Consider the following 21,410-nt stretch of genomic DNA (forward strand, 5'->3'; position numbering starts at 1 on the left):
GCTGATATCACTTAACTGGGTCTCATCTGCTGCATCAGGGCTAGATGCTAGTGGCTCTGGATCAGCTGCTGGCTGTGAGCCTTGACTAGTCTGTAGCTCCTCAGCTATTAGTTCAGGGCTGACTCCACAAAGCATCTTTGCACCTGAGGAATCCCCTTCTACTGAGGAGTCTCCAGCATTGCTTGTCTTGGACTGATCCACGGCACTCTGCATACAGAAGGATCTGGGAGGGAAAGGGTTAAGAGAATTATCTCACTGGGGTACACATAGCAGTTGGCCCCACCCTCTTATCACTTAGATTTTGAGCCTCTTCTGCTGTTGCTTGCCGTCTGTTTCATCTTCTGTAGGACCTCTCAGGGCTTTTTTTGTAAAAAAAAAATCCAGCAGGAACTAATTTGTATACTAAGCCACACCCCCTGACACCAAGCCAGCCAGAACTGCTTTCCTGTGCGTTCCTGCTAAAAAAAAAACCCTGGGACCTCTCCTCTCTGTTACCTGAGCTTTGAGCTGTAGCAAGTTAACCTTTTTGAAGTTAATCTGTTCACAGTAAATTAAATGTACCTACAGGAATATGTCATGCAAGATGTGCTTCTATTTGTGTAAGGAAAAAATTGTTCTTTTGTTACTATTGGAGTCAGATCATCTTTATAATTTGCTTGAACAGCATTTTCCCCTTAATTAGGAAATGTGGAGGATCATGGATACTGCATAAAGCTAATGTGCTTCTGAGGTAATTGATTAACCCAATAGGTTATGGATGCAGTTTGCTTCTGGACTTACCTCAGGGTGCTGATATTGACCTTTAAAGCCCTTTATAGTTTGGAGGCAGCATACCTTACCCCATATGCAGGGGGGTTTTTTTGAAGAAAAAGCCCAGCAGGAACTCATTTGCATATCAGGCCACACCCCTGACATCACCCTTGTTTCGCATAGAGCTTTTTTGCAGACAAAGCTCAGCAGGACCTCATTTACATATTAGGCCACACACCCCTGACACCAAGCCAGCCGGAACTCTGTTCCTGCGCGTTCCCACTCAAAAAAAGCCCTGCCCATATGTATTTATCCTATCAGGTTATCTTTGGAGACTCGGAAGCCTGGAAAGGAGTACTTGGCAAACACGGCATTGGCAACTGCAATGATAACGGGCGCCTCCTGCTAGAATTCTGCACGGAGCACCAGCTCACCATCACCAACACTATCTTGCAGCAGAAGAACAGCCTGAAGACAACCTGGATGCACCCACGGTCCAAGCACTGGCACCTTATCGACTACATTCTGGTGCGCCAGAGAGACCTTCGAGATGTCTTACACACCCGAGTAATGCCCAGTACAGAATGTCATACGGATCATCGTCTTGTACGCTGCAATCTCCGTCTTCACTTTAAACCCACACCCAGGAGAGGAGGTATCCCTCGGAGGAAGCTTCAGGTTGGCAGCCTTCAGTCAGCTGAAGTTAAAGCTGCCTTCCAGGCAAAACTCCAGTCAAGAATTGAAGACCCCAGTTGCCCCACAGACCCTTCTCCAGAAGCACTATGGGAACACCTAAAAACTACCATCCTGTCGATCTCTGAAGAAGTCGTCGGGTTCTCCACAAGGAAAAACAAGGACTGGTTTGATGAGAACAATCAAGAGATCCAAGAATTACTAGCGAAAAAGAGATCTGCCTACCAAGCACATCTTGCTCAGCCCTCCTGTCCCGGGAAAAAAACAATCTTTCACGCTGCATGTAGCAACCTCCAGCGCAAGCTTCGAGACATTCAGAACGAGTGGTGGACCAAGCTTGCAGAGAGAACCCAGCTGTGTGCAGACACTGGTGATTTAAGAGGGTTCTACGAAGCCCTGAAGGCAGTATATGGCCCATCATATCAGGCTCAGAGTCCCTTGTGTAGTGCAGACGGCCAAGTGCTCCTCACAGACAAGGCATCCATACTGAACCGGTGGTCGGAGTATTTTCAGGTTCTCTTCAGTGCCAACCGCGTAGTTCAAGATTCAGCAATCCACCTCACCCCACTTCAACCAGTGAAAACAGAGTTGGATGAGATCCCCACCCTAGAAGAGACTGTTAAAGCCATCAAGCAACTGAAAAGTGGCAAGGCAGCGGGAGTTGATGGAATCCCACCAGAGATCTGGAAGCATGGGGGCACAGTACTACATAGCACACTTCACAAAGTACTTGTCACCTGCTGGGAACAAGGCAAACTACCACAGGACTTTCGCGATGCAATCATCATCACTCTACACAAGAACAAAGGGGAAAAGTCAGACTGCTCTAACTACCGGGGAATAACCTTGCTCTCCATCGCAGGAAAAATCCTTGCCAGAATACTCCTGAACAGACTGGTGCCCACCATTGCAGAAGAACTCCTCCCAGAGAGCCAGTGCGGCTTCAGAGCTAACAGGAGCATCACCGACATGGTATTTGTTCTCAGGCAGCTCCAAGAGAAATGCAGGGAACAGAACAAGGGTCTATATGTGACTTTTGTTGACCTTACCAAAGCTTTCGATACCGTTAGCAGGAAAGGCCTGTGGCAAATCTTGGAACGTTTAGGATGTCCCCCAAGGTTCCTCAGCATGATCATCCAGCTACATGAAGACCAGCGAGGCCAAGTCAGACACTGCAACGACCTCTCGGAGCCCTTCCCAATAGGCACAGGTGTAAAGCAAGGCTGCGTTCTCGCGCCAACTCTCTTTACGATCTTCTTTAGCATGATGCTTCAAAAAGCCGCAGTAGATCTAGATGATGACGATGGTGTCTACATCCGCTATCACACTGATGGCAGCCTGTTCAACCTGAGGCGACTAAAGGCTCACTCCAAGACAATGGAAAAACTTATCCGAGAGCTACTGTTTGCTGATGACGCTGCACTCGTCTCCCACTTGGTATCAGCTCTGCAGCATATGACATCCTGCTTTGCAGAGGCTGCCAAGCTATTCGGCCTAGAAGTTAGTCTGAAGAAGACAGAAGTTTTCCACCAGCCTGCACCCCAGGAAGATTATCACCCTTCCTGCATCACTGTGGGTGAATCAGTTCTGAAGACAGTCCAGCAGTTCAGCTACCTGGGGTGCATCATCTCCTCAGATGCCAAGATCGACAAGGAGATTGACAACAGGCTGGCAAAGGCAAACCGTGCATTTGGCCGACTGCACAAAAGAGTGTGGAGCAACAAGCATCTGAAAAAAGGCACAAAGATCAATGTTTACAAAGCGGTTGTGATGACAACCCTCATCTACGGCTCCGAATCGTGGGTTTTATATCGTCATCACCTGCGACTCCTTGAGCGCTTTCATCAGCACTGCCTTTGCACCATCCTCAACATCTACTGGAGTGACTTTGTGACCAACACTGAAGTCCTCAAGCAGGCGGAGGTTACAAGCATCGAGGCATTGCTGTTGAAGACGCAGCTGCGCTGGGCAGGGCATATCTCCAGGATGGAAAACCACCGTCTTCCCAAGATTGCCCTGTATGGCGAACTTTCCACTGGCTATCGAAATAGAGGGGCACCAAAGAAGAGGTACAAGGACTCCTTGAAGAAATCCCTTGGCACCTGTCGCATCAACCATCACCAGTGGTCTGACCTAGCCTCAGATCGCAAAGCATGGAGGCACACCATCCACCAGGCTGTCTCTTCCTTTGAGAACGCACGCATAGCTGGTCTTGAGGACAAAAGGAGATTGAGGAAGAATCGCACTGCTACAGCACCAACCCCAAATCAGACTTTTCCCTGCAGCCACTGTGGCCGGATCTGCCTGTCCCGCATTGGTCTTGTCAGCCACCAGCGAGCCTGCAGCACACGTGGACTACTGCACCCTTCTTAAATCTTCGTTCGCGAAGTCAAGCCGAGAGAGATCTTTGGAGGCTGTGCTTCAGGTGCTTCCACTGTCTAAGGCTGGACAGGTCACAACCTGAGAAAGGTCATACCAAACCTTTGGAACTACCTCTCCAGGGAGATTCAGCTGTCTCCCTCTATGGGTGAAAAACTTTTGTTTTGCATACCCCCGATAAACGTTATTGGCTCTACTCCATGGTTGTGGTGTAGGATGTGTTTATGTATTTATGTTTTAACCATTGTACATTCAATTTTAATGTCTTAAATGTAATGTTTTGATGCTCACTGCCTTAGGGGACCATATTTGGATGGAAAGGCAGCATGGAAGTGTTTTAAAATAAATATTACTGACAGACATAGGCATGTTGAGTCCACATATCTCAGATATTTTTCTTCTTGACTGTGTAATCTCTTTTCTATGAGATACACAAGTAGTGTAGGATATGATAACTGCTACTAGACTTGCCTTTGTTAAGTTTTGGGAGAAGAAAATAGTATGGAGAAGGGTTGGGGATAGTTGGGGATTTATTTAGTTTCTTTACACATTGCTTTTCAAAGGATTCAGAATGCTTGTAAAATGGGGAAAGGTTTTAAAGGATATGATTAAACAAATGGATTCTATGCAGATTTTCAAATTGACTTCTTGTGCATTTTCTTTTTCTATGATTGTTTCTCTCACAAAAATAAAATAAGCTATAGATTACAGAAACTGTAAATCACAAAGATGACACCAGTAGTATCATAAAAACAGTAAAAACAAAGTGTGTTTAAGTAAATTAAAAAAGAAATTGTGTTGTTCTGAATCAGATTGATCCATCCATCCCAGTATGGTCTATCTTGACTGACAGAGCGTCTTGGTAACCCAATTAACTCCTCACCATGCCTTCTGCAGGTCATCTGAAGTTACCCTTGAGGGTGGCTTGATTATGGGTAGACTCGGGGCTCTTTTTTTGTAGAAAAAGCCCAGCAGGAACTCATTTGAATACTAGGCCACACTCCCTGGCATAACCATTGCTTCACATAAGGTTTTTTTGTAGAAAAAGCCCAGCAGGATCTCATTTGCATATTAGGACACACACCCCTGATACCAAGCCAGCCGGAACTGTGTTCCTGCTCAAAAAAAGCCCTGGGTAGACCCACCCTGCTCAGAACTCATCACAGCTATGCAGCCATGTATTGGGCTTCATTACTTGCATGTAATTTCTGTGCTGAAAGGTGCTGAGTATCACTCCCATCCCCCCATGTCATACAGCAGCTAGGGCTCAGATAATGATGCTCAGCACTAAGCCCTGTACACCCCTGACTGTACAACTGCTAGATGGCTAGTTCAACTGAACTCCCTCCATCACTGGATGCCTCTCTCGAACTGTCTCTTGTATTCTTGTGTTGTGATCCTTGGTAATGCCTGCTGCCAAATACAAGACTGGTGGTAGGCCAGGTCTGTTATGGCCTAGTACAGGGGTGGTCAATCTTGCTTCATGAAAGAGCCACAGAGTAAATGTCAGATGTTTGAGAGCTGCAAGGCATGAATGTCAGATCTTTGAGAGCCTCAAGTCAGGCAGGCAGGCAAATAGATGGGGGGAGGTGGAAAGAAAGCAACTTTAACTTTAAATACATTCTCCAAACCACTAGCTGGCTTGGCTTGGATAAGTGATTTAAAGAGAAAAATGCCTTCTCCAAGCTGGCCGACAGGACAGTGGGGGCTTCAAGAGCCACACAATATGTGTGAAAGAGCTACATGTGGCTCCTGAGCCACAGTTTGGCCACCCCTGGCCTAGTGCAACTCTTCTAATGGTTTTGAAGGACAGTTTCAGTGATAAGATATTAAGGCTTGGAGTGGTTTCTCAAGTGTCATTGAAATGCCTTGCATTTTTATCTCATCCATGATTAGGTGTCGGGTTTAGTACACTCTGAAAATCTAGTGTGGGAGGAATTGAGAGCACTTGTAAATCATAGGGCCTTGCTTTATAAAATTGGTTTAACAGAATATATTCTTCCATGAACTTCATTGATAGAAATCATATTGAACTAAAGTGAACCATCAACAGATCCTTAACAGTTATTTTGTATTAGTATTTTCTTCTGCAGCAGTTAGATGCTAGTTTTATCTATAAGCCCCAGGGTGTTGTACCAATACACAGAAGACAATCCTACATTCAGAGCTTTTTTTTGTAGCAAGAACTCATTTACATAACAGGCCACACACCCCTGATGTAGCCAATCCTCCAAGAGCTTACAGGGCTCTTAGTACAGGGCCTACTGAAGCTCCAGGAGGATTGGCTACATCAGGGGTGTGTGGCCTAATAGGCAAAGGAGTTCCTGCTACAAAAAAAGCCCTGCCTACATTAATAATGTTTTCTAGATAAAATAAATGATGTTTTAAGAATATTGTAGGCTGATCCATTCTAGGATGTTACAGTACTTAAGTAGCTAGAATCCGTATAGTTTTAGTCAGCAGAGTTACCACAAAATAACATGTTACAGAGTGAATCCAAAGGTGTCATTTCATTCACAGTGCCCTTCCACTCGCTGTATGCTTACTGTGTGGGGAAAATACAATACAATACACATTTGCACTTTAAAAAAAAAAGATAGCTCTCTGTGTTTTTTGTTAGAGTTACAGCTGCTGGAATGCCCTTGGGTTAGCCATAGCTATTGCAGGAATTGTCCTTGAAAGGGCAGCTGCTGTGAGAGCCCTCTCAGTGGGAATATACATGTGGCAAGTTCTGGAGAGTGAGTTTGGTGTAGTGGTTACGTGTGTGCAGACGTATCTGGGAGAACCGGTTTTGATTCCTCACTCCTCCCTACAGCTGCTGGAATGCCCTTGGGTTAGCCATAGCTATCACAGGAGTTGTCCTTGAAAGGGCAGCTGCTGTGAGAGCCCTCTCAGCCCCACCCACCTCACAGGGTGTCTGTTGTGGAGGGAGAAGATATAGGAGATTGTAAGCCACTCTGAGTCTCTGATTCAGAGAGAAAAGCGGGGTATAAATCTGCAATCTTCTTCATGTGAAGGGTTTAGGTTGGCTGAATTTTCAAAGCTGGGTATAAAAAATGTACCACATACACATGCATGTGGGAAAACTGCGTTGGAACTTGAAACTCTCCTCTTGCTCAAGGATTTATGTCAGCAGACTGTGATTTCCCCCCTTCCTGCTGCAGCTCAGAATGCTCATTGACAGGAGACCACCAGGATCTGTATTGAGAGGGTAGCTGGAGATCCATCATGTGCAGAGGAGTCAGTGTGCAGAAATGATTGACAGAATCCAACTTGTTGTGTGCCTAATATGATGGGTGACACACGGTGTAATGTATAAAGAGCCTATGGTGTGCATTTTCTGATTACTGTACTGGCTTGTGAAGCCAGTTCCCCTTTTAAGGCACTTGTTACAGAGTGCTATGCCAGAATTATCTGATTGCCGTTTTTGTTTGAAAATGTGTCTTTAAGCTGATCTGCATCCCAGGTAGATAGCAGTTCTTTGATTTATGTGAGCTTCAGTAGACATTCAGTAGACGTCAGTGGGACTAAATCATCTCTCAGTCAAAATATTTAGCTTCACCAGTTGGTGATTTATAGTGTTCTTAAATAGTTCTGAAGATGTCTGAAGGCTTATGGTAACTTAAATTAGCCACATGTTTTAATTAAAGCTGTCAACCATTTTTTTAAAAAATTGTTAAATTGGTCTAAAATTTAACCAATGAATTGATTAAATGCTTAAAACTATTAGTGACAAGTGTAAGAATCTACAGTCATAATAAACAAAAGCAACCACAAGTTGTTAGAAAGCAAGGCAACGTTAATCTTTCTGTTTTCCATTCCCTGTTATGGTAATACCACAGCCCAAAATGATTTTGAAGAATAATATGTTCAGTTCTGTTACAGTGCCTGCTGTTTCTCAGCTTAAACCTTAAAGGGTGAATGTACAGTTAAAGTTTGTTACTCTAACAATAAGCATTTATTTATCAATCTTGATTAAATTTATAGTTGATTTAGGGCCTTACTAGCCAGAAAGATGGCATGCCAACTATTGCTCTCACAAACTGTGCTCTTGTTTCCCTTTAGTCAGCCACTGACCAGGAACTGTGGTTGGTTCCAGGAAAATTGTCTTAAAGGAGGACTAAGGAAATTATAATCACCTCAAGTAGCACTTCGAAGTCTCCTCCCAGCTTTAGCCTTGTTTGTCTTTTTTTTTTAAAATTATCTTCTTATTGAAGTTGGGGAGTGGGGACTTCTTTATAGCAAACAATTTATAAAGCATGTTCCATCTTGTGTTCCCCTTTTCTTTTCAGGAATGGAATTGTAAACTGCCGGATGCGGACAGAGAGTGAACAATCCTGTGGCTCTCCATTGGTTAGCGGTGACCCAAAGGAGGATCACAACTATAGCAGTGCCAAATCTTCGAACCCCAGGAGCACATCGCCTGCTAGTGACTCAGTTTCCTCTTCCTCTGCGGACGACCATTACGAATTTGTTACAAAAGGTAGCCGGGACGGTAGTGAGGGCAGCGAAGTCAGCTCCCACAGCCATGAGAGCCATAGTGAGGCGGAGGAGGAGGACAAAAAGCAAAATCGGAAAGAGACCAAGGATTCTTTAGCTGACAGCGGGTACGCATCTCAGCACAAGAAACGGCAGCATTTACTGAAGGCAAAAAAAGTACCAAGTGACACACTGCCTCTTAAAAAGAGACGTACAGAGAAACCCCCAGAGAGTGACGATGAGGAGATGAAGGAAGCAGCTGGATCACTCCTGCATTTGGCAGGGATTCGGTCTTGTTTGAATAACATCACCAATCGGACGGCAAAGGGGCAGAAAGAGCAAAAGGACACCACAAAAAATGAGAACAAATCCATTGATTGAACTTATAAAACAATTTCGTTTCAGCACGTCAGGTGAATTCTAATGATTTGTGGCAATATCAACAAATATTTTCTTTGTTCAGGTTTTTTTTATTTTTCTCCTTTTTTGTTTTCGTTTTGTTTCTTTTTCCTTTTTCGGAACCCTTAAGATTTTTATTTTTTAAAGGAGATTGAAGCCATAGAACTCATACTGATACTCAACTAATTTTACAAAAGCTTTTCATTACATGAAGACAAAATAACAAAAGCCAAAATTTGCCATTGCTTTCTCCAGCTTTGTCAGAAATGCATGGTTGAATATGCCATCACCAATTAATGTGAGAGAGGAATAAAATTTGGCACTTGGAAAACATACCTAGAAGAAATTTACTAATTTGGTAATCATTCAGGCCAGGCTTTTAGAATTTTTTTAGAAAGGCCTTATGACCAGGTTTATATGTGAATGTGACTAGAGATTTGGGGAAAGTAAGAGGCGCACGTCGTCCTCAAAACCAAGAATCTTAGAGTGGCATTTGCTTGCTGTTGTGCCATAAAATCTTAGGATAGCCACTGGAGACAGCTGCTCATACAGTAATGAACTACTAGGTGCTTCATGTACTGTATATGGCTCATAATGTGAAGACTTAATAACTTTTAAAATTGTGGAAAACTGAACTGTGTATGCAATGAGTTTCAGTGAAATAAAGAGAAAGGGGATGGGGGAGATTAGTGATATTGTTTAATCAATTAATTGTCTTCTATATTTAAATTAAACGAATGTTTTTTTAAAAAGCCATAAGCCTGAAGATTGGCACTGCCTGCAAAAATATTATGGGAAGACAAGCTATGAGTTCTTAACTGCCTGAGTGAAAAGCAATCAAGTCTAAAAAAAAAAATTATGAGTAGATATATAAGGGGGATCAAAATGAGGAAACCTCAAAAAGATTTGATCATGCTAGGGGGGAAATAGACATGCTACAAAACCTGCCATTAGTATTATATTACCTTTTTTTTTTTGAAAAAAAAATGATGTGTTTGGGCAAAAGATATAAAGTGATTATTATTACATAGAGCTCCTTTACAGTGCCCTCAGAATGGCATACCCAGTTAATGTCAGTGAGGATTCATCTGTGCAAACATGATGATGTATTTCCAGTTTTAACCAGTGTAGCCAGCAGAAAATTCAGATCCACATTTGCATGGATTCCTTTCTGGGAGGGACAGGGGAGTACAAAACAAAACCCTTTTTTAATTCAAAGATAACAGAAGTTCTTGTAAGGTAAATAATGTATTTAGCATGAAGCATGAATTATTTTCATATAAATATAGAAAATAGAGAAAAAGGCTATGCCTCTAATTTTTAAGCCCATTGGCTTAGTTTGGGTTTTTTTTTCCCATTTTGGATTTTTTTTTCCTTTTTGTTTTGTTCTTTTGTTTTTTGGAAGCAGGTGTTTTAAGGTTTAACCTTTTTCAGGGACAAATACTGACTGTTGGGGAAACTTACTCTGCAATATTAAAAATAAATCTTCATGCTCGGGTAGGGCTTGGATGGTTGAATTAAATTGCCTTGTCTGCACATTCAGCCCCCTCCCCCTACTTCTCTGTTTTTTTGAACACGTTTGTCCTTTCTTTGTCTTTACATGTATTAACATTACGCAATAATTTTGAGGGCAAGGTGAGTAGTGAGTGTGTATGATAAGGCTTCCAGAGGAGATGCTTGGATTTTGGCAAAGCAACGTACAAATTGGTTTGGGAAGACAATGACTGCACCAATTGGCTCATCTGCAATGGGGAAATAAATGTTCTTTGGTTCTGAGTGATTGGAGTTGTATAGTGCCATGGTGTAAAAAAAGTGATTGGCTTAATGAATTACCCTACCCATGCAGTGATAATAGCCCCTTAAAATGAGTTTGAAGTCTCCTCAGTAAGTCAGCCTCGTTCAGACTGAAAACTGCAGTCCGAAGAACTGTCATGTATCAGGTCTTTCAGGGACCTCTATTCCCAGCCACAGCCTCAGCCTGGGAAAGGGATCCTTTGGAGTAACGTTTGACATGGTAATGCATCCATGTGCATACAGAAATGCTTTAGGCATGCATGGAGCTCTTTGGATCATGGCCATAGGCTCCAGTGAAGTAAATGTAATTTTATATTCTAGGATGCTTTAGGAAAAAATGTAAGATAAAATGCTAAAAGCCATTTCAGGTAATATTTGGGGGGGGATATTTCAGGCTCAGTGGGAGAGGGGAGGAAAGGAAGTCACATTCCACAGGTGGAAATGCTTCCATTGAAAAAATGCTCCACTGGATCTAAACCACTGGAATGATACTCCACAAAATATATTCAGCGTGAATGAGAGACACATACTGAAGAGACTTACAAAAAACACATCAGATTGTGAGTCTATCAGACTGTTGCCTCTTCTGTCATAATGTATCCTTGTAGACAGATATGGCAGAAAAGTTGTGTCTTAAAGATAGAAGAGTGGAGGAGAGGGTAATGCTTGACTAAGCAGCAAAAAACCAACTTCTTAAGGAATTTAAAACAGTCAAAGAATGTAAGAGAGTTCTCCGCAAACCTGGGTGCCAAATACATACCCTTGTAACTACCATAGAGATGCACCCAGGCATGAGCACATCTGATGAAGAGATATAATTGCCTATTTAGTGGGAAGAAATAAATATTCCCCCAGGAGGCTATTAGGTCAAGAGTGGAAAGGATTCTGAAGTTTTAATGTTACTATTTATACCAGTATAGTAATGCTTGCATGGAGAACCAACAGAGTACAGTGCACTCAGCACACTGGAGTCTATGTCACGACCCAAAGGGTTCTCTCAGTTGCGGACTGAAATGCAATCCGAAGGCTAGATCCTGGAGTTAATAGAAGAGCATGTACAGGATCCTAAGAATGGATCTCTGTTTAACCTCTGGTTTCTTGCTGCAGTGGCAGGAGATAGCATGGGAATCATATCACATTGCACCCCTTCCAGTAAATATGCTGTGCTCCTTACATCAAGCAGGTGTGTGCTGCAGGCTGAATTATAAATTTGAGTGCCATTGTGTCTACTTTTCCCCCTCTGTGCTCACTGTGGAGAAAGTAGTACTGTTTCTTGCGCTCTGAAACTCTGAATGAAGAGTAGGGTATAAATCCAAATCTTCTTCTTCTTCCAGCTTCCATCCAGTCAACTGGGGTAGGGGGAATCTTCTAGACAATTCAATGAGACTTGACTAAGGAGAAATTCCTGGCTGTCTGCCCTAAATGCCTTTTTAAATAATATACATCACTGTAGTCTTCCTTAAATTCCTCAGATCTAGAAGTGTGCCATTCCTACATACATTTTTGGCTTGTAACATAGTTGTACATCCAAAATAAATGCATTTATTTCATTAGTTCCTTCTGAATGTGTTACCCAGTGTTACTAGCATAACTTTGTTCCTCAAAAGAGAATATTCCTCACACTAGTATTGACTATATTATAATCTACCATGGATTTTTGTTGTTGTTTTTTGAAAATGTAGTCCCCAAGAAACATTTTAAAATCTAATTTGGTAATTCTTTAAAAATTGGCCATATAAACTGTTTCCTATGTTATATTTATATCCACAGTTTTTTGCCTGACATTCATGCAGTAAATTTGTGCATGCATCCAGCCTTGGGATTCATTGCAGGAATTTTCATCCCACTTGTAGAAAAAAATTGGCTTTGGTTTCTGGACAGTCTTCAGTGAGAATAATATTTATTTAATTTACTATATGTCTTGCTAATCAACAGAGTAAATCTACTAAGGCAATAGCCTTCAGCTTTTGTATAAAGCTGTTTTATAAAAGGAAAAATAGCCGTTCCAGTACAATCTGCTACTGGAAAGAAGGAAAGAGGGCCATACAGTATTTAGGGTACAACTAAGCCAAATCCTGACACTTGGTTCCATGGATTTTTATGGGACAGCTCAGGATATGATCAACTTTCCTAATGAAATCAATGAGAAGTTTGACTGGTTCATACCTTATGTATTGACCATCCCTGGGATACAATTTTACCAACATTGTTTAATTTATCCGGAATAGCATAATTTATGCGGAATAGCGCAAACTGTACAGAAATAATTACAGTTTATCTTTTTACAAAATAATGCACTGGGGTAATTTAGGATGCAACCAATCAGAATTTGAGGTGTTTTTCAAATATGGAAGGATTTGTGAACTCTTGGCCTGTCATAAAACTCCAACAAAGTATGTGTAATTTCTCTACTCCATGAAATCTCTCCCAATAGATTTTGTGGTGCTTACTACTTACCTTAGGGCCAAACTTTTAAACCAATATAATTGGGTCCAGTGGTAGACTTCAGCTGCACTGGTGCTGTTCCACTTCCATTCATGGATGTTATGCAGAAACGCTAATACACAGTGGATTGTATCCTTCATACTTGAACTATTTATCCCTGTGCCACAGCAAAAAACCACTAAATTAATACTTTGAATTCAACCAATCAAAAATGATGTAAGGATGCTAGAATTCATAACAATGCACACATCTTCAGGTGGTTATTGACAAATTCTCTTTGGTTTTGACCATTTTACTATGTGTAGTATAAGTAAGCCAGCAATTTTAGTAGAGTTGAAAATGTATGGGACAAAATACAGTTCGTTGCTTATTTGTGGATGACCATGAAAATGATCCAGCTGTCATGCTAGCATGGTCCTCAGGAGAGGCAGCGGGGTGTAATGTATGAAGGAGGGGGTCTGACCTTTTTCTGGGTTGTCATTAACCTTTACTTAAGGTACGGGCCGGGGCTAGGGAGACATATGGAGTGGACCTGTGACCTGTTTAACCAGCATATGTTTGCAGGACCAAAGAGGCTTCTTCTGAAATCCTACCAGCCCTCTAGAAAATGGCCCAGTAAATCTTTACTCCAACTGAGGGCTGAGATGCATTATCCTGCCTTGAGGAAACTACCCCATGCCCCAAATGGGCTAGCAACTACTCATATCCCATAGGTCTATACTCTTCCTGCACTAGACTTCTAGGTAGTCGTGAGGCACTGCCAGGCACTACAGCAGAACACTGGACTAGGGCAGATGACACAGTGTGCCTGTGCACATATACAGAGCCTCTGCAGACAGTTTTCAGGGGCTGGATCATGCCCTATTTGTTTTGTCTGTTGCATTGTCTTGATTTAGCCCTTTGCCTTTAAAAAATAATATTTAATGATTTTTCCATTCTCAGTAAGTTCATTATCGTTTGAATGTTAAAAGGTATGACCAGAGTTCTGACAGGTCTTTGTTTTACTCAGAGTAGTGCTGATTTTTACCCAAGTGGGGCCACTGAACTCATTTTCAAATGCATTTTTATAGACAGTATTTCTCACTGAGAGTTTCCCTAGGAGTTTCGGTGCACATTGCAAATGAAACTGGTGCTATGCTGACTTATTTGCTCTTCTATTTTTTATTTTTTTATTTGGGGGGGGGGTCTTGTGTTTGGCACTGTCCCCAGTGCAGTTGCAAAAGAGCAGAGCCTCTACTTACACCATACGATCTCTGGATTGAGACTAGACTTTGAACATACTCACATCTCTCCCTGTGTTTGGAAAAACATTTAAAAAGCAGTGTAATCCAACACATCATGTGAAGTTCAGAACAGCAGTTAAACTAGTTGTTGACCAGTATTTCCTCAGGACTTGATGCTTGTGATTTCCTTTTTGCATGGCTTTTTCATGGAATCTGCATGGAGAAGAGATGAGTGAGATTGATCCACATGTCTGTGAAATGCAATGGACAAAGTGGGGATGATCCAAGGAGGCTAGATTCTGAATCCTCCATACTTGGTCATTGATGGTCCACTGACTTAGACTGTCTGCCTTCCGCATGCAGGTTTCAAGTGGTGGCTTTCACAGCCAAACTGTTTATTGGAGTAAATTGCAACAGATCTGTTGCAGCAAATCTCAGCTCTTAGGTCATCCACAAAATGCTTCAATCAAGTTGAGGTGAATAAAAGAAATACAACTTCCACATATAAAGGCAATTAGCTTAATTAAGAAAATTAATTAGATGAAGCTCAGTTGTCTGGCTTGTGCATTTGATGATTTCAGGGTGGATTCCCCCCACCCCACCCCCTTCCAAAAAAGGCATTATTCCACCCCCAAAATCTGAATATTCATCCTCTTGGCTGAGTGACAGTTACATCTTTTAGTCTTACTTCAGTTTCCCACTAATATGTAAAACACTGTTATGTACATAACTGCAGCACTGTGATCTAATTTAAATAACTTTATAATTTATACTAATATGAAACATATGTTAACATTTTTACAATAATAACTCTTCCAATCTCTGTCTGAGTCTTTGTGTTTTATTGTTGAGTATAAAAAGCTCTCGCCAACTCCCTGTTATTTTTCCCCTATGAGATAAGTAAATAGAACCAAAAGGGTCCTGACCCAAATTGTTCTTTTCTTAAGCTGAGTTTTGCAAGTATTTACATAATATTCTAGTGATGGGCTTGGCCTTTTCTCATACTGTTAAATCCCTTTGGGTTGAATTATCTTTGAGAAACTTTGGGTGGGCAGTAGTTGTCTTTTGTTTCTGTTTGTGTTGTGTGCTGGTCATCTTGAATTGAGCACAGTCTGTGATTTATCATTGACACCATTGACCATAACCGCCCTGAGCCACTCGTGGGAAGGGCGGGATATAAATCACGAATTTAAAAAAAAAACAAAACCTTGCAATCCTTCCACAACTAACAAACAGTTATTTACTTCACTGCCCAGCTCCCCTCTCCCCATACAAATGGAGTTTACAGAGCTGTATTTTGCTGGTCTACAAATAAAATTACACAAGAAAAATGTTGACACTGGCTCTTCTTAGATCTGGTGCTAACAAACCAACCTCTTTTTGTTGTTAGCACCCAAAACTGTTATTGAAAATAAATGTTCACTCCGTTGTATAGCAGTGAGAGTAGAACAGAACTGCTGGTGTTGGAAACCTATTCAAATTATCACAGTACAAAGAACTATGTTGAGAACTGTGAAATCCTGTGCAGTTACTTCTGTCTAAACCTATTGAAAGAAATGGGAGTTACACTGCTAATAGGATTGTGTTATTGGTCTGTGGTCATGATCTGAGTACGCAACATATAGAAAGGGCTTCACAGGCATACCCTTTTATGAAAAGCAAGAATCCCTCGTCGGCATTTTGGGGGTAGAAATGAATCCAATTCCTTTCTGACCTTCCAAACTGTTATTGGTTTTGTGTTCAAATGTTGCATTCTAATGTTGCCATCATGCTAAGAATTGTTTGACTGTGGTCTAAAACCTCAATACTTTCCTTCAATTCCAAAAGTTTACTGATGAGTGGGGAAAAATGATTTAATACCAGTTTCACTTATATACATATTATACACACTCGCTACTTAACTCTGCCTTGGTGTCAAATGTTGGACGGGTTGGGGGTAGGGAATGATTTCTGTGTGTATGAAAAGCATTATGAACTTGTACATTTTTATACTCTTCTGTAATATTTTTGAAATGTTTTGTTTTGCAGGAAAAAAAAAAAGTGATGAAGCAATCAAAAGACCAATAAGTACAATATCAATGCTTTAGGGTCATGAGACCTTCACTGGCCAATAGGTTAATTTAGTACAGCAATAAGCCAATTTTTTTCTTTTCAGTTTTTTAAAAAATTCATTTCTTTTTATGCTGTACTAGGTGTATGGAACTGCCAGTTTTATTAACATAAAATGAGTACTGTGATGGGGGGGGCATAAGCAGTAATGTTAAGTTGTATTTGTGTTTACCTAAATGAGCAGTCGGAAGGCAAGTGCAATCAGCCGATCTTTAGGAAATATGAAAAAAAATCCAGTTGATCTAGAGGCATACTTGCATTTTACGTTTCTTGATGTGTAATCATATTGCCAAAGACAAACTCTTTCATCAGTTATTATTGTAAATAACACTTTTCCCAAAACCTACCATAAAGTTTCTGTGATGTATTGTCTTCCAGTTGCAATAAAAATTACTGAGTTGCATCAGTTGAATAAGTGCAGTTCATGGATGCTGGTTTATCTGTTCATTTCATTTATGTAAAATTCTCACCTGCGTATTTTTGGGATGGATAGTGGAGCTGAAAAGTTGAATTTTAGACAATGACCAGGTTTAAAAACAGCTCCAAGTACGAAGTGCAACAACACACCCAAATCTCCTTGGTTCCAGTCCAGCACGCTATCTGTTACATCATACCAAAACCCTTGCTATATGTGTTAGCCAAAGAAGTAGGGTGAAAACAAGGCATGTGACTGATGATGTCAACCCCCTTGCCTTTTGGGAAAGCCTGTCTGTGGCTTAGTTCCACCTGTCACAGGAAGAGACCAAGTTATTGAGAACAGTACATCATTTGTCCCAGCCAACAATACAATATTTTCTTTGCAGCTTTTTGGTGCTTCTAGTATTATGTATTCTGTATGCAATATTATTTTTTGAATTTTATTTTATCGGATTTATATCCCACCCTTTCCCACAAGCAGACTCAGGTCGGGTTCCATCATATGTTAACAACAATTAAAACCAGCCATTTCCAAACAGAGTGGGGTCAGCTGACAAAAACCCAGTCCCTGTTCCAAGGGCAAATAATTTGCTGGGAGTGGGATCAGTAGCCAATCCATTATAGTGAAGAATACAGTTCAGTCCTTGAGACAGAAGTATTCAGGTTGGCCAACAGTCACACAGCTTTCTAAAAACAATTTGCTGATAAATGCTAGTTGGCAATGGCCATTAAATTTATTCGGAAAATCAGCTTGGGAATCTCTTTTTATTGTGTGCTTTCAGTTCTCATGCATGCATGGTTAACTGGACCTTCAATTATGATCTCTTCCAACTCCTGAGGTGCGACATCATTTTACCTTTAGGACTTTCCCCCACCTCCGTTGATTAGGCAATATGCACTGCGATTCCGCTGCCCTCTTGTACACATCAATTTGGAGTATGTCAGTGTATCTCTGCTCATCAAAGAACAGAACATTCTCCCCGGTAGAGCCACTTAAGTTAATAACCAGCAAAAGCAAGAAACTGATCGTTCACTGCAATCCCATGCTGAGCTGGGCTTTTCAAACAGATGACGAAGCTGTTTTCTTGACCCTGATTTCACTGTGCCGTCCACTGTCAAAACATTGCCCAGGAATTCTACATTGTGCAGCATTGTACAAACTGTGTTAACTGATGTATTTAACTGAGGAAGGTGAGCGGTAACAGGGCAGCTACAATCACTCACAGGCTGCCCTCTCAGCCATTCCTCCCATATTGGATGATGGTGATGTGAAGCCCTGCTTTGAGTCCCTGTCCTGCATATATTTAGTAATGACTTAATCGTACCCTACCTTGCTACCCAGGTATTGATTTAGCATATTTTTATTTCAGTCTAAGGCTGAACAACATAGTTTACCACATTCCCAGTTGTGAGGTGAAGTCTGCCACCCACATATGTTGATTGATGCAAACATTAATATCATATGGCATAATTTTAAACAAAAACTTTCCCATCACGATGTTCTTCCTCTCTTCTTCCATCCGCTACCTTCTCTTCCAGAGCAAAACATACACAATCCAATCCAAAGTCTAATCTTTTTATGCAGAAACCCTGGAATGTAGGGGTCCTTCAGCCCACAACCAAGTCAGAGCTCAGCTCAGGAATTAAAGTTCAGAGATTTCAGCTGAGATGGGAAGATTTCCAGCAGTAAAGGAGGGCTACAAGTGGAGGATAAGTTGATTTGCTATGCTGTGTAGGGCTTCTTGCTGGAAAACTGTTTACCTGGAAGACCCTTCCGTTAGCTGAAAGCAAGAATAGTTAAGACTTCTGCGAACACACCAGTCAAGGGAATCCAAGGTTTTCTTACCCCATCAATGTCAGAAAAACTGAGGGGAATAGCTTATGCAAAGTAAGAAGCAGAATAGAAGTTTGAATACCATGAGATCTTTGTTGGCCAGAGCATGCTCAGAAGTGCTGGTTGCACAAAGGTGGAATAACTACCTTTTAACTTGCTCTCTGAAATCAATCTGAGCATTGTTTATTAAATATGTGCTCTCTGACCAACAGGAGCCAGAGCACTCCATGGCAGGAGATCCTCAGAGAGAAGTTATGCCAAAGCTTCTGGGGCTCTCTGTAGATACTCTTTCCTATGCTTTCCAATGCAGCAGGAACAATGCCACTCTTAAGAAGACCCTATCTGTGTTCTCTTCTGCTGACCTGAACATCTGACCACCTTTTACTTGGTATTGCTGATTCCTGTGAATGAGTAATGTGTTTGAATCTTTTTTTACTTGATTATTTGCTATTGCTAGGTTATTGTGCTTTTAGTAAACTGGCCTGATTCATAAATCTAGCCAGTAGAGTGTATATTTCCTCATGCTCCCACCTGAAAAGAGCCAGGGGGCGCAGTGACAATCCTTCCTGGAACTCTGCAGTGTTGCCATAGATATAAAAAGATAAAGGTAGTCTGCGTGCAAGCCCTGAGTCGTTACCAACCCATGGGGTGATGCTACATCATGACATTTTCTTGGCAGACTTTTTACAGTATGGTTTGTCATTGCCTCCCCCAGTCATCTTCACTTTACCCCCAGCAAGCCAGGCACTCATTTTACCAACCTCAGAAGGATGAAAGGTAGATCATTATGTAGCAATTCCATAAGAGCCCCATGGCGCAGAGTGGAAAAGCTGCAGTACTGCAGTCAAACTCTCTACTCACAACCTGAGTTTGATCCCAGCAGAAGCTGGGTTCAGGTAGCCAGCTCAAGGATGACTCAGCCTTCCATCCTTCCGAGGTCGGTAAAATGAGTACCCAGCTTGCTGGGGGGGGGGAAGTGTAGATGACTGGGGAAGGCAATGGCAAACCACCCCGTAAAAAGTCTGCCGCAAAAATGTCGTGATGTGACGTCACCCCAGAGTCGGAAACGACTGGCGCTTGCTCAGGGAACTACCTTTACTTTTTTAGCAATTCCATATTTTCATTACTTTCCTCTTAACACACAATCCAATCTTTCCATGGTTTTTAGCATTAACAATAATGAAAAATTAAAAGCAACTAACTGAATGTAACATTCAACACTTGAGTTAAACACTATCATAAGTTGTGGTGCAACTCTTAAGCATAGTTATATCCTTCTAAACCCATTGATTCACTGTTTAGGATTATACTGTTTGTTGCTTTTATTTAACGTTTTGTTACTTAGTAAACTATTATTTTTGGCTGTTGATTAGGTATTTTTAATTTAAACATATATGCAAAATAATATTGTATGTTTGTAGAAATTTGCATTTTCAAGGCAATTCACTTCCGTCTCCCAGTTACTCTGGCTTAATTTATAGGTCTGTTGTCTTTATAGCAATATTGCAAATTGTTAGTTGCAGCCAGTAACCCGCTAAGAGGAACTGGATGCAGGGACAGGTGAGCTGGCACACGATATGATTTCTGGTGCAAAACTGGAAGTGAGGTCATCACACTGTGGAGATACTCTTGGATTCGTACAATATAGTTAATTTTACAATGTTACTCTGATGCAATGACATCACTTCCTGTGGTCACATACCGGTGCAATGCTGGTTCCTTCCTTCCCACATTTCCCCTCTACCAGCCTGTGAAGTGCTGGAGGGGATGGGGAGAAATTCCCATCAATTTCAACTTTTAATTTTGATGCCAACAAGTACTGAAGACTCTGACATGCAAAGTATTGTTAAGCCAATTGCCCTAAAAATAGGGTTTGGGGGAATTTAGAGTGAATGGCAATCAGCCTTTCAGCGAGATCTAAAACCTATTTATACAGAAGGCGTCTGCTTTGGAAGTTACCCAATAACGAGGCAATATAATATAATAAGGGGTTTTATTATAGAATAAAGGCAAACATACAAGGGTATAAAGTCACACAACACACATACAGTCCTTATAAAGATAGGGTTGAAATAGACAGGGGTAAACACAAGGATTGACAAACAGGGTAATAATTACCTATCGTAGTCATGGAGGAAAGCTCCAATGGTGACGAAACAGGAGATGGGGAGATGGACCTTCAACTGATCAGGTATTGGGGAGCGTATCTAACAGCGGAGTATGTGGTACTGTCAGATGCACATGTGTGGGATGTAGGGTCAGAGCTAATAAGGTCTTCCTTAAGCCCTTAGGGGGTAGGAGGGCAAAAGGATTATGACGATGGGTCAGATGGGGCATGATGCGGTGTCACATGGTGTGTTACCTCAGGAAAAGGGGAGGCTCCAGAATGACAGTTAGGGCATGGCATGGGTGGAGGCATTGGGTGGAGGTGATTAAACAAGCTATCCAAACTTATCTAAAGTTGACAATAGAGGGCCAAATTGGTACCTAAGGTGACACCCGACTTATACAAAGAACTCTGGCTCTAGGTGAAACTGGTCTTCCTCTTCTGCTCTTCTGGCTAGCACCATCCATTGTCTAAAGTTCCATTTGACAAAGACTTGGGTGGTCTGGCAGGATCCACGCCTAGGGTAGGCTTGATTGCCTTATGTAGGTGTAACAGCTATTGAGTACGTGAGCCTCTCGTTTCTTTGTCATGAAGTCTGGCACTGCAGGAAGATGGTCGCTGATGATGTTAGCCTACCAACATGGCTTTCGTGGTCAAGGCTGGAAACCGCTTGCCAAGACAGTTCCTGGCGACTTCTTCCACTGCAACAGCCGAGATGGTGCACGCACGGAGCAGCTGGAAACCCATCTGTACTTCTGGCTAGCACTCTTCCAGAGATATA

General features: G+C 41.7%; 1 protein-coding gene across 5 annotated transcripts in view; it reads left to right on the forward strand.

Moving 5' to 3' along the window:
* Nucleotides 1-12,491, forward strand: part of FOXN3 (forkhead box N3) — a 279,923-nt gene extending 267,432 nt beyond the window's left edge. For all 5 annotated transcript variants that reach the window (XM_060261575.1, XM_060261573.1, XM_060261576.1 and 2 more), the window contains one exon: nucleotides 8,115-12,491. In XM_060261575.1, the coding sequence (XP_060117558.1) occupies nucleotides 8,115-8,682 (568 nt within the window). In that variant the 3' untranslated portion in view covers nucleotides 8,683-12,491. The remainder of the gene's footprint in view (nucleotides 1-8,114) is intronic.
* The last annotated feature ends 8,919 nt before the right edge of the window (nucleotides 12,492-21,410 follow it).

Source organism: Heteronotia binoei, chromosome 21 (assembly GCF_032191835.1).
Source record: "Heteronotia binoei isolate CCM8104 ecotype False Entrance Well chromosome 21, APGP_CSIRO_Hbin_v1, whole genome shotgun sequence".
Classification (NCBI taxonomy): Eukaryota; Metazoa; Chordata; class Lepidosauria; order Squamata; family Gekkonidae; genus Heteronotia; species Heteronotia binoei.